Below are 13,078 nucleotides of genomic sequence, written 5' to 3'. Positions count from 1 at the left end.
GGGCATTTCCTAAGAAGGAGCTTCCTCCTCACCATGGATGCCAACTTATGCGGATTGTCCTTTTAAAAGCTGAACTTCAAACAAGGAAGCAGCACATACCATTTTTAAAGTCTTTGGTATGACTCGACAAAGGTTTGAACTACCGGATGCTCTAACCATTACACCAATGAGTCTAGTTAAAGTGACAGGCATCTCTTAAAACTGTTATACAAAAGGTACTTGGGCATCAAACAACTTCCATAATTTTTGTTACATTACTTTTTGGCAAATTAACATATATTTTGTCATGGTATTCTACAAATTTACTTTTGCTACACCTTTGAAATAGGTATGTTATACAATATTGTAAAATATAACTGAAGAAAGAGGTAATTTCGAAAATAATTTGCTCTACAAAGCAATTATATACTCACCAGCTAAGAGGAGAGGCTCATTGCTGCCATCAATGGAAATGTCACTTTGCTCTTCCTTTATCAAGGCATTGCTCATAGCCTCCTGAGAAGTCGAAGGAATGTTGCCTTGGAAATAGCCCACCTCCATCAGACGAATTTCACCTGCAAATTTCAATGTCAAAATATTGGCCTGTTTGACATTACTATCTGAAGCCATGGATCCGCATGATGGGATAATAGGTTCAAACCCCATATAATGTGTTGATTTGTCTATTGTTATTAATATCCTTATAAGTCATGCAAAATGCGATGTCTCCTAGTGCATCTGATTTATGTGCAAGTTCCTCCATGAGCCTCAATTTATCCTTTCCACACACCCGACCTGTACACCAAGTTTTGTCCGAATCCGTCCACAACTTTTCAAAATATCCTGCTGACAACCAAAGATGAAAACATAACTTCAGTCCACCTTTGGTGCAGGTAATTATGATCTCCACTGTTTTGGAGTTTGCAATAAAACGAATGTCACCAATGTTGGAGAAACTTGCCTAGAGGAGGAAAACTTTCTGTCTCTTCAGGTTCAATTTTCACCTCCACATCAAAAACTGCAAAAGAAAAGAGTTATAAATATCACAGAATCGACTTCCCCTGTATATTTCATCATCTCAGGGCAAACCAAAACCAAACAAAAAATATGTTTCCAATGCTAGTTTTTATGTGCTTGCAAAAGTAACTCTGGTTTTTGTGTACATTTAGATTTTCATGTTTCAATTTATTACCCAGCGCTCGCGAAGCAAAAAACGTGGTTAAGCAATCGGTTGCGTTCATACGTGTGGCGTCGTATGAACGGTGTACATAGTGGCTACGGTGTACGTACGTACGTCTGCATTAAAAAAATTCATTTCTCAGCAAGCGTTGGTCTGATTGACACGAAATTATACACCATAGAAATCCCTCCTGTATAATTTTTCGTGATAATTATTATGTCAGGTCACGTGGTATGGACGCCATCTTGGAAAAACGTTGCAGCTCTACATCTCCGAAACTGCTCAATGGTTCATTGTGAAGTACGCCCCATGGGGAATAAGATATTGTTGCGGGTGCGACGCCGGCCTTCTCCCCTTACCAAGGGGGGATTAGTCCCCTTGTCTTTGACTAGCCTGGCGGGACCCGGGACCTATGACGTCCCTTCCGGACAGCGCGAAATAGGATATTAGGACCAAATTCGCTATTACCTAAATACTCGCGCTGCCCTGGAAGCGAGGAAATAAGCCCCGCACGAACCACGTGTGTTGATACGCCAAGCGGTTTTGCGTACAATCTCCTAGTGCGTACAATCCGTGCCGTTATCACTTACTAGATCCCGATTCAAGCGGTTCTTATTCATACCACGCTTAGTCAATGGAGAAATCACAAAGGCGATCGAATTGGAAACAGGAACAACAAGATTTATTTACACTATTCACAATGATTCAGAAGCAGAGACACAGGGCAATCCTTACACAGTCTTACTTAATACCCAAAAGACTACGGGCCCATTTCACTCACACTCACACAGGGATTGTAGCTGCAGGATGATGGTCCGCGCGTCCAGGGATGGCTCTCATGCAGCTCCCTCCGGTCTCCGGCTCATCCCGTGCAGATGGATCCAGAAGGAAGGAGCTCGTAGCGCGCCGTTTGGACGCACAGGGTTATTACGGGGCGAACGGTAGGGGGTGGGCTCTGGTGCGGTTGGCGGTTAATCACTGGCGGCTATGGCCGCATTTACTCGCGTGGCTGGAATATTCGCTATTCGCCACCGGCGCGTTTGGCTGTGGCCGCGTACTCGTACAGCCAACGCCTCTTCTTCTTCCCCTCTGGCGCGTACGTAATATGGCGAGTTACAGTTCAAAGCCTCAAAGCGAGCGAGTCCTCAAATCCTCAAAGTGCTATCGCAACGAAGTTCTCTCCAAAAGTCCTTTTCGATGCGCTCCAACAAGTGCTCACAATGCGCTCGCCCCCTCAAGTCCAGTCCTCTCGATATGCGCTCGCTGTAAAAGTCCTTTCGAGGGCTTTTTGCGTGGGCTTATATAGCCCCGCCCCGCGAACCTTCCCGAACTCACCAGAAGTTCTCTGCCACGCCCTCTCACGCCATGCCGCCCGAGCCTGATTGGTTGATGACCCTTACCGTCCCGCTACCGCTGCGGCCGATCTCAACCCTCCTTTGGCTTTCGAGGCCCTGCCTCGTGTTAACTCGACTAGGGACAGCCAAATGGGGCGCGGGATGGATTCCACCCATCGAGGTGGAATTGGAGGATGGACGCAAAATGAACGGGACCTAATCTCATGTCTTTACACAACGCAGATATTAATAGGGGAAATGGCCTATACTTACACATACTATGATATAACTAATACTACAAGTGGGCCCATGTGTTGTTCGTGGAACTAACTATGAGGGGCAAACCCTTAGCATTTATTGAAGTCATATGTACAATCTCAAAACCGTAGCAATATGTTAATGATGTCATTGGTACCTTTATTATAACGTCATAATTCGACAAGTACAACGCTTGATTCGATCAGTATAATTTATTTTTCTCTGCAACTGTTCCGTTGTCATGAAATTTTCACCATCGGAGCGCCTCCTTCTGTAGATTTTTTAGTGATAATTATGACGGCATGTGTCACGTGGTATGGGCAACATCTTGGAAAAACCGAAAAATGTTGCACCGTTATATATCCAAAACCACTACATGGAAAAAATTGAAACGTGGCTCATTGTAAAGAACTCCGCATGGGGAATAAGTTTTGTTAACGACGATGTCATTGGTGCTTCAATTATGGCGTCATAATTTGACAAGTGCAACGCTTAGTCCGATCAATTTGAAAAAAAATTGAGCGTGATCTAATGCAGCAATTATATTGGAGAATGTAAATGTATGACATCATCGATCACGTGGTCTGGCAGCCATATTCAATCAAATTAAAAAAAACCCTTTAAACAAAACAGAAGAGTTGGCTCACACCAAGTTGACTGTGGGATAAGTATTCAATGAATACCATCCAGTTCCATTTGTTCTTTCCTGGGAATCCTGAAACCTCTTAATTAACAATAAACCCTGACATAATAACTATCAAAATACAAATCATAGAACTATGAAACTTTTAGTTGTTACATGCAGGGGATTTACGTTGCAGTGAGAGCCTCCATTGGTGGAGAAGTGTTATTGAAATTGCCACTGATTATTTTCGTCCTGTCAGTTTGACCTTGGTGGAGTGGGCCTTGTCATCATGTGGGGGAAGTAATCTGTTAATCAGTTATATTCAGAGTTTAGCTCTTTAGCTCTTTCACGAGTGTTAGCTCGTGATAGAGGTCAGAGTGTTAGCTCTTTCACGAGCCTCGATCTTGTATACAAAAAAGAAAGAAAAAAAAAGGTGTCCCCAAGCTTGCATTTACCACCAATTTTCTACTTCCCCTCCTAACATTCAAATTCCGCTATCCATCCCAGCCAAGTTACTTTGCCATTGTTATTTCGACACAGATTTGGGGGGGATCGTTTCATATTGCGCATGGACACACTGTGGCAGGTGGTGTAAGATGCCCGCTACAACCCACAGGGTTGTCTGTGATCTATCCACTAAATGCTGAGTATCAAGTGGGGAAGCAGTATGTATCATTTTTAAAGTCTTTGGTATGACTGTGCCATGGTCGGAGTCGAACTACCGACCTTCCAGATTCAAAGCGGACACTCACAATGCCACAATCACAGTCTGATAAAGTTTAAAGTCTGGTAAAATATTGAAAAGTTTTCTGTAAAATTTATAGGATTTGGTATTTGGAAAAAGCTTTTTCTTTTACTTTTCCCCTCTCATTCACCAAGCCAAATGCCTGACAATTGATGGATTTTGTAATGCTTGGGCTGGCAAAGGTATGACATATTCATGCAATGTCTCACTCTTGTGATAGCCTCGATTGTTGGACATGGAGGCATGCAGCACAACTGATACCTGACTTTTACATCAAATTAATTTGTGTGATAAGCCTAAATATTCATTTGAAACTTGTGGACATTTAAAGGATATATAGTTTGTAGCTCTATATCAAAGTGTAAACCTTTCCTTTGAGATTCCCTTTAAAGACAGATAGTTAGAACTTCAAGCTACAACACAGAGGAAGGGGCATATACTGCAGACCAAAATAATTTCATATTCCAGCATGGCTCCAGAATGCTTAGTTTTCCAAGCAAAACGAAAAAAGTGATGCTTAAAAACAACTTGGGTCGAAAAACAAACCTAACTAGAACTGCCACTTTAAAACTGCTGGCAGTGATGACCGGTTTACTCGCACCCACTTTTGATGCAACCCCACTGTTGATACAACCCCACTTTTGATACAACCCCACTTGTGATACAACCCCACTTTCATTGGACATGCTTTGACACAACCCCCTTGGATACAACCCCGACACACACACACACACACACACACACACACACACACACACACACACACACACACACACACACACACACACACACACACACCCCCACACCCCTCCCCCCACACGCACACCCCTCCAAACACACACACACACCCACACACACACACACCCACACACACACATCACTCCCCCCCCCCCCCCCCACACACACACACACACATCCCTCCCCCCACACACACACACACATCCCCCCTACACACACACACACACACACACACACACACACACACACACACACACACACACACACACACACACACACACACACACACACACACACACACGCACACACACATACACACATCCCCCCTAACCCCACCCACACCCCTCCCCCCAAACACACACACACACACACAACCAACCCCCCCCCCCCCACACACACACACACACACACACACACACACACACACATCCCTCCACCCCCACACACACACACATCCCCCCTACACACACACACGCTTATTTTTCAAGATATGCAGGTTGCAAGGTCAGACATATATATGGTGGCGGCCATCTTGGATTTTGACGTGGCGACCCAATTTTCGATAGCGTTCTTCCTTGTGCCTAGATACACCCACACACCAAATTAGAAGTTGCTACTTCGCTTATTTTTCAAGATATGCAGGTTGCAAGGTCAGACATATATATGGTGGCGGCCATCTTGGATTTTGACGTGGCGACCCAATTTTCGATAGCGTTCTTCTTTGTGCCTAGATACACCCACACACCAAATTAGAAGTTGCTACTTCGCTTATTTTTCAAGATATGCAGGTTGCAAGGTTCAGACATACATGGTGGTGGCCATTTTGGATTTTGCCGTGGCGACCCAATTTTCAATAGCTGGCGCATGCGCAGATGGGTTGCACTGCGATGCCACTGAAAAGCGGCTGAGAAAACCGTGCATGCGCAGATCGCGGACATGATTCATTTCGATTTCCATCTTTATTTAATTTCCGAAAAGACGTCTGCATTCGAAAATCGCGTGATGACGTCACGACGTAAATGCATTTCTTCATATAACTTCAGATCGGCTGGATGGATTTTGACGAAATAAACGGCATCGTGTAGGGCATTTAATTGCACAAATTTCAAGACCAATTACGACCATGACAGCCATTTCCTTCTCGCACAGCACCAAACATTCTAATGCGTCAATCCCGTCAACCCTGCGCATGCGCAGGTGGTGTGACGAAGCACTTAAACGCTGAAAAAATCGTGCATGCGCAAATGGTAGCGCTGAATTGGAAGGTCACATGTGCACGCTTACGTAATATGTGGATGGATGTTTGCGTATGCGCAAATGGGCCACTGTATGTTCGTGTATTACTTACGCGCTGTGATGGGCGGGGCGTATGGTGTTCATGAAATGGTCAAATGCGGAAGTGCTGGAAGCAGTTGCGATGGTGTCGCACGATCTCTTCTCGCGGTCCACAAGATTATCACAGAGAGGTGCAGCTTCCAGCGTTTCTAGATCTGATCCAGGCCTATCCAACGAGACCAGTCCCAGCATTCTAGGCCCAATGGTTGTCTCAGACGGACCCGACAACGGACGTGTTTGTTTTAACTCGAGCCGATTCGATCAGAGACGTGCTGGCGAACATAACCAGTCATATATTTTGAACGCGTGGCTCGACTTTTACAAAATAAACTTTTTCTTGCAGGGCTTAACCGTGCGCGTCCTGGAAGTGAATCTTCTTCTTCAGTCCTCATTACTTTCAGTGAAATACGATCGAGTTAAAAATAGTCAGAATTTGAGCAAATCTGTTTCATTCGTTTGTTAATATGCCTCATCTATTAGAAAATCTGCAATTATAATTTTTTTGAGGTTGAAATGACCGCGGGAGATCGCGTTATAATGATGACGTCCTGGATGGACATCTTCTTCTTCAGTCCCTCATTACTTTCAGTGAAATACGATCGAGTTAAAAATAGTCAGAATTTGAGCAAATCTGTTTCATTCGTTTGTTAATATGCCTCATCTATTGACAAATCTGCAATTATAATTTTTTTTGAAGTTCAAATGACCGCGGGAGATCGCGTTATCGTGAGCACGTTCTGGAAAGACAAAATGGTGTGTTTCTTCTTCTTTCAACAATAAAGACATAGCTTCGCGACCGTACATCCAATCATCTTGAAAGTTTGCACACTTGTTTCGCTTGATGAGAGCCACATTGCATTAAAAATTCAAGTCGATCCATGCAGTGGTTCAAGAGTTACAAGCTTTTAAAAAATTAAAATTCCATTATTTATTGCGGCCAAACCATGTGACTTATCAAAACGTCTCAAGTAACGATGAAACATCCCCCCATGAGGAACATTTGTGTAAAGTTTCCACTCGATATCTCCACAAATTATGGAGGTGATTCCATTTCTAGTTTGAAATTTTAAAACGTCATAACTCTGAAACCACGTGTCGGATGACGTTGTGCTCGCTGACTTTTTTGTTCGTCATGGGTATGCGAATATGCATGCCAAGTTTGGGCTCGATCCGTTCAGCCGTTGCGGAGAAAAAGGGGTTTTTGTGTTTTTTCACGGAAAACAAGATGGCGGCCGAACCATGTGACGTATGACTTCGAAAATTTTTGCATTCTGAGTTTTTTTTAACTAAGCATCTGGGAAAAAAATCCCATTTTCGGGGGAGAAAAATTGTGTTTGACGAATTCTAACCTCTTAACGTTAGCATTTTTGATATACTCAATAAACATGTTTTTTGTTCCCATTGCAGAGTTCTTTAGAATGAGCCATTCCTCAAATTTTTCCATTGAGCCGTTTCGGAGATACAGAGGGGCAAAGTTGAAGGTGTTTTACAAGATGGCGCCCATACCACGTGACCTATGACGTCATAATTAGCATTAAAAAATTCTACGAGCCTAGCCGATCATTTGATGAAAATTTCCTGTCAATCCGACCAGCGGTTGCTGAGAAACTTAATTATGAAGTTTTCGGAGGTGCAAAATAGGGCGGAAGAATAATAATAAGAAAAACTCTAGCAGTAATAATAGGTTACTCTCCATTTATGGAGAGTAAACCTAACTAGAACGTCACTCGGAAGAGCGCACACCTCCGCCAGGCCGAACAGTCTACGTTTTGTATCCTACTCATAGGCCGTATATAGGTCCGGACCTTGACCAAAATTGAATCAGCTTGTTCTCGTCACCAACCCAACTCATCCACCTCTTGTCATAGGATGAGTGGGGAAGTGTCTATGGAGCGAATTCACGCGGAATTCGTCCACAACTTTTTGAAACATCACGCTATATATCGCTTTGGCCCTGTCTCGCAATTGTGAAATCACTTTAAAAAAATAAAAATTTCGGTTCTGCGGATTCTGTTCTTCAGCCAAATAAAATCGATTCGTCCTCACACACTCAACCTGTCTATCAAATTTCGGCCGAATCCATCAATAACTTTTTGAGATATCATGCTATATATTGATTTTAGCCCAATCACTCATTGGTGAAGTACTCTGGTCCAGATTCGGATCTTCATCAAAATCTAATCGATTCGTCCTTGTCAGACACCCAACCTGTCCACCAAGTTTCGTGCCAATCCGTCCATAACTTTTTGAGATGTCCTGTTCACAGACAAACAGAGTTGAAAACATAACATCAGCCCACGAACAAACAGGTGAAAACACAACCTCAGCCCACCTTCTGTGGCGGAGTTAATAATACAAGGCAGTTCTACCCAAATATTTGGAATATTTGCAGTCACAAGCCCTGTAATCAGAAAATAATTTAGCGAAGAGCCCTTTACAGTATGCCATGTGTGCTTATTGGAATTAAAAGTGTACTTACTGTTTGAATGGTGAGCAGTATTGCTGGCCTCTTTGATTGCAGGTCCATCTCGACCATCATCCTGGATCAAAACTCCTTGGGAGGTTGAAGGGGTATTGCTTTGGAAATACGACATGTCAAAATTTGTTGCTGCCGCAAAGCTTAAAGAGGTGCCTGCTGAAGATAAGAGTGAGGTAAGACATTTTGTTTTTCAGACCATTTCATAACATGCTTCAATCCATTTTAAGGGCTTGTTCGATTTTACATATATACCTTGAAATGAAGGGAAATGCATAATTTGTCAAAGACAAGCATGCGTTGGTTCTCGGAAGCTCCCATTTTCCCCAATTGACTTGAATGTTAAATAGGGGAATAACACAGGCCTGGTGTTGGCCTAACAGTTAAGATGCCTGGCTTGAGATGTTAGGACCCTGAGTTCAAGACCCCGTCATGCTGTTGAATTAACACCAGGTGGGTTGACTCAGCCAGTCATCCTTCTGAGGTTGGTAAAATGAGTGCCACATGACTGGTTATAGAGAGGCATTGCATCAGCGGCATCTATGCCCCAGAAAACGATGCAACCAGCAGCCGCAGGCTGCACCAGGGTAATAACTATTTGACCCATGCCAATAAGGAGTAAAATTGCATCAGCTGAAGCAATCTCTTATTCTCATAACATATTGTTGCGGACGCGGTTAAAGATGTTATTTTGACCGAGCGGTGGTATTACCGCGACCGAACAGTGCTTCCTTGATTAATACCCGATTTGCCCCAAACTTTGGCCGGATCGCGCCACCGCTATTCAATCGGGAAAACTCTAAAGCGACCGAATACAAAGAGGAAGAAGACGTACAGAAGAGTAATTGGATTTATTATTTACACATATAAGTAGGAAGGAAGCAGTCACGTTTATTTACAGACGAGATTAGATACACAGTGCAACGCTAGCTTACCTACAGTCTTAATTAACCCAGGGACAGAACAAACAAGGACAGACTCACGCGGGGAATGATGATAGGACTGGCGGGAGATGGATGGCTGGCCGGATAGGGAGGTCCAACTGGTCCTGCAGCCGATCGACTCATGGGCAGCCGCCGCTTCTTCGCGGCCCTGCTCCAAACTGCCGTCCAGGCCTCACGCTGCTGTGGCTGCAGTTTCGGTGGCTCCAGCTGCAGCAAATGCAGTTGCGGTGGCTCGAGCTGCAGTTCAACTCTGGACTTCTTGGTTGGACTCAACTCCTTGGACTCCCTCTCATCTCTCGGTAAAGGCTCATCTCCTATCTCCTTTTGGAAACGCCCTGCCTGCGGGTTATATAGGCCCCACCCCTCAACCTTCGCGAACCTCCTCGATGTTTCTCTCCACACCCTCTCCAAGTCCAACCCCTTGTTCGTGGTTGGTTGAGTGGGGCTGACTCACTCCTCCCCTCTATGACGAGGTGGGGACCCGCCTTTCTTCCCCAACCCTGCCTCGTGGTCAATGGCGGATGAAGAGAAAACCGCCCAAAATGCAGTTGGCAATGCGAATAGCAATTGACGAAAAGGGGGGATGGAGGTTTTGGGAATGGGAATGAAGGGAATCTATCTCTTTCACTGGTGCAATGGAGTATTTCAATTAATGGGAGACACAGCCTTACCCTAAAACACATAATAAGATATAAGCTATCGAACAGGGGTAGTCTATGATTAGCTGTGGTGTGGATGCTTTATGGACTAATTATGGGACGCCCTTTGACCTTTACACAGCTCCGGAGGCAGGAGGCACAGAATAACAATAATAATAATACACACAATAAAAAAAATACAGTCCTCATATCCGCAACAATATCATAGAGATGTTTTAGTATGCCATATATATTATTTATATATTTTGGTTATCCCACAAATTAAAATACATCTGAATTTGTGATCAAGGTCAACATGCTGGTTCTGGGGCACTCATTTTTTGTCATTCATTTTAATATACATTACATTGTTGTGGTTCTCGAAAATGCACCCCCGGGGGGAAGCGCATCCATTTGTACTATGCAGGGGTAGGCAACCCAAATACCAAGAAGAGCCATTTTTTCAAATTTGGTCAAAAAAACAATATTTTAAGAGCTGCAAATGTATGTAAACCTCTATTTCAAAAATCCAAAATCACTGCTCATCTCCACTCTTTTTTTCCTGCCTATGGAATCGACTTCTGCACATTATCTTCAATGTCATTCTTCTCTCCAAGTCTTTAAGACAGCTGTTCATCACCATCTCAGACAATACCCCATGCAGAACCATTATCTTTTATCACCTCCGCCTACCCCGTCAACGCGAGACATATTTTATACCCGAGATATGGAACCCTCAAGTCCATTCTGTATCCACAATGTCCACTCCCTCTTTCCTCCCCACTTCCCTTGTTTGTACAAGTCTCCCTCTATTTTGTCCTTCAACCCTGCTGTTGGTGTTTCCCTCCCCTTTATTCTGTTCCTTTTGTTCTGTTGTGTGTCATGTGTTTGTGGTTTATAACAATTGTTTTTACTTCCGGTAAGGGGTTTCCATGACATGGCACAGTAAGCTATTTATTCACGTTAACATGGCGTTTATCCAAGGAGGAAAAACCCATTGGGGGTAGGGGATATTAATAGTATCAAGACTATTTTGTAATAACATTAATATTATGCTATTGTCTTTAGTGTTGTTATTACATTTATTATGAGAAGTGGCTTTGGAAAAACGCCACGATAAACTATTTTAGCACGCGGTGCTACGCGCGTGACTTGCTACCAAGGAGGAAGCGGACAACGCGGTAAGTTTATAGTTCTTTATTCCAAAGAGGTCACTGTAGCACTGGCGCGCTCCGGGCTGCGCGCCCGGTGTATATCCTGAGGCCACGCCTACCCCTCGGGCGTGGCCGCCGCCCACTTGGTGTGCAGAATGATGTCACCACGCCAGTGGGCTTTCGTGTCCGCCACACGCGCCCCCCCAGAATTCCCGTGCACCTGGAGGGCCAGTTTGCGGGGCAAACGGATGACCCGGCCGAAGCGCCCTCTGGCGACCGGCGGCGTCCGGGGTGCAGGGATGCCAGGTGGGATGCCCCCAGCTGTACCCGGGATGGGTGCCGGACCGGGGGGCGGCGTGCCTGCGGTGCTGGGCGGTGCCGGGGGTCCGCCCGCAGGGGGGCGGCCCCGACGCGGGGGCCGAGCCACCGGCGGTGGGTGGTCCACGTCGAGGTGGGCCGGCTTGAGGCGGTCTATGGAGACCCGGTCAGGAGTGCCGGCGATGTCCAGGGTGAAATGTTTCACCCTGGTCTCCAGCACGTGGAAAGGCCCGTCGTACGGGGGCCGCAGTGGTGTCCGGTGGGCGTCGTGCCGGACGAAGACGTACTCCGCGGTGCGAAGCTCCGGGGCGACGTGTGTAGGAGGGCGCCCGTGGTGCGCCGTCGGCACCGGGGCGAACCTCCGGGCGGTCTCCTGCAGCGCAGAATGCACCTGCGCCGCGGACCAAGGTGCCGTGGGGTCGGGGAGGAACTCGCCCGGCACCCGCAGCGGTTGTTCAAAGACCAACTCCACCGCGGATGCGCGCAGGTCCTCCTTGGGCGCCGTCCGGAGGCCCAGCAGGACCCAGGGGAGCCTGTCGACCCAGCCGCCGTCGCGGAGGGTGGCCTGGAGCGCGGCCTTCAACGAACGGTGGAATCGCTCGCACAGGCCGTTGGCCTGGGGGTGGTAGGCCGTGGTTCGGTGCAGCTGGGCCCCGAGCCCCCGCGCGACCGCGGCCCAGAGCTCCGAGGTGAACTGGGGGCCGCGGTCGGACGAGATGTCCGAGGGGGCGCCAAACAGGGCGACCCAGGTGGCGATGAACGCCTGCGCGACGTCTGCCGCCATCGTCGCCGCCAAAGGCATGGCCTCCGGCCACGGGGTGGTGCGGTCCACCATGGTGAGGACATGGGTGAAACCCCGCGAGGGGGGCAGAGGTCCCACCAGGTCCACGTGAACGTGGTCGAACCGACGTTCCGGCACCGTAAACGGGGCCAAGGGGGCCTGGGTGTGTCGGTGCACCTTTGCGCGCTGGCACGCGAGGCACGTCCTGGTCCAGCCGCGGACGGCCTTCTGGAGGCCATGCCAGACAAACTTGTCGGCGACCAACCGCTGGGAGGCCCTCGTGCCCGGGTGGGACAGGCCGTGGATGGCGTCAAAAACCTGGCGCTGCCAGCCTGCGGGCACGATGGGGTGAGGCCGCCCGAGGGAGACGTCGCAAACGAGGGCCGTGCCCGCGCCGTCGAAGGGCACCTCGGTGACGCGGAGGCCTGTGACGGCGGTCCGCAGGGCCTGGACCCCGGGGTCGGCGGCCTGGTCCGCTGCCATCCGGGCATAGTCGATGCCAAGGTGGACTGCGTGGGCGACGGCCCGGGAAAGGCAATCGGCCACCGGGTTGTCCTTTCCCATGACGTGCCG

The 13,078-nt window shown here is 47.1% G+C and overlaps 1 protein-coding gene and 1 long non-coding RNA gene across 6 annotated transcripts in view; one reads left to right on the top strand and one right to left on the bottom strand.

Annotated features, from left to right (window-relative positions):
- Positions 1-13,078, bottom strand: part of LOC137434040 (uncharacterized) — a 58,934-nt gene that overhangs the window by 4,580 nt on the left and 41,276 nt on the right. For 2 of the 4 annotated variants that reach the window (XM_068126653.2, XM_068126662.2), the window contains exons 3-5: positions 8,674-8,829; positions 941-997; positions 414-554 (exon numbers count right to left, since the gene is read on the bottom strand). In XM_068126653.2, the coding sequence (XP_067982754.1) occupies positions 414-554; positions 941-997; positions 8,674-8,829 (354 nt within the window). The remainder of the gene's footprint in view (positions 1-413; positions 555-940; positions 998-8,673; positions 8,830-13,078) is intronic. The other 2 variants (XM_068126671.2, XM_078783755.1) reach the window with 1 other exon arrangement.
- LOC137434061 (uncharacterized) overlaps positions 1-13,078 on the top strand; it is a 60,791-nt gene that overhangs the window by 26,634 nt on the left and 21,079 nt on the right. For both annotated transcript variants that reach the window (XR_013624426.1, XR_010985781.2), the window contains exon 2: positions 8,716-8,846. This is a non-coding gene — a long non-coding RNA (uncharacterized LOC137434061). The remainder of the gene's footprint in view (positions 1-8,715; positions 8,847-13,078) is intronic.

This window comes from Myxine glutinosa, chromosome 1 (assembly GCF_964187855.1).
Source record: "Myxine glutinosa chromosome 1, kmMyxGlut1.1, whole genome shotgun sequence".
In the NCBI taxonomy this organism is placed as follows: Eukaryota; Metazoa; Chordata; class Myxini; order Myxiniformes; family Myxinidae; genus Myxine; species Myxine glutinosa.
Note: the sequence above shows the minus strand (reverse complement) of the source record. Positions and strands in the feature narration are given on the sequence as shown.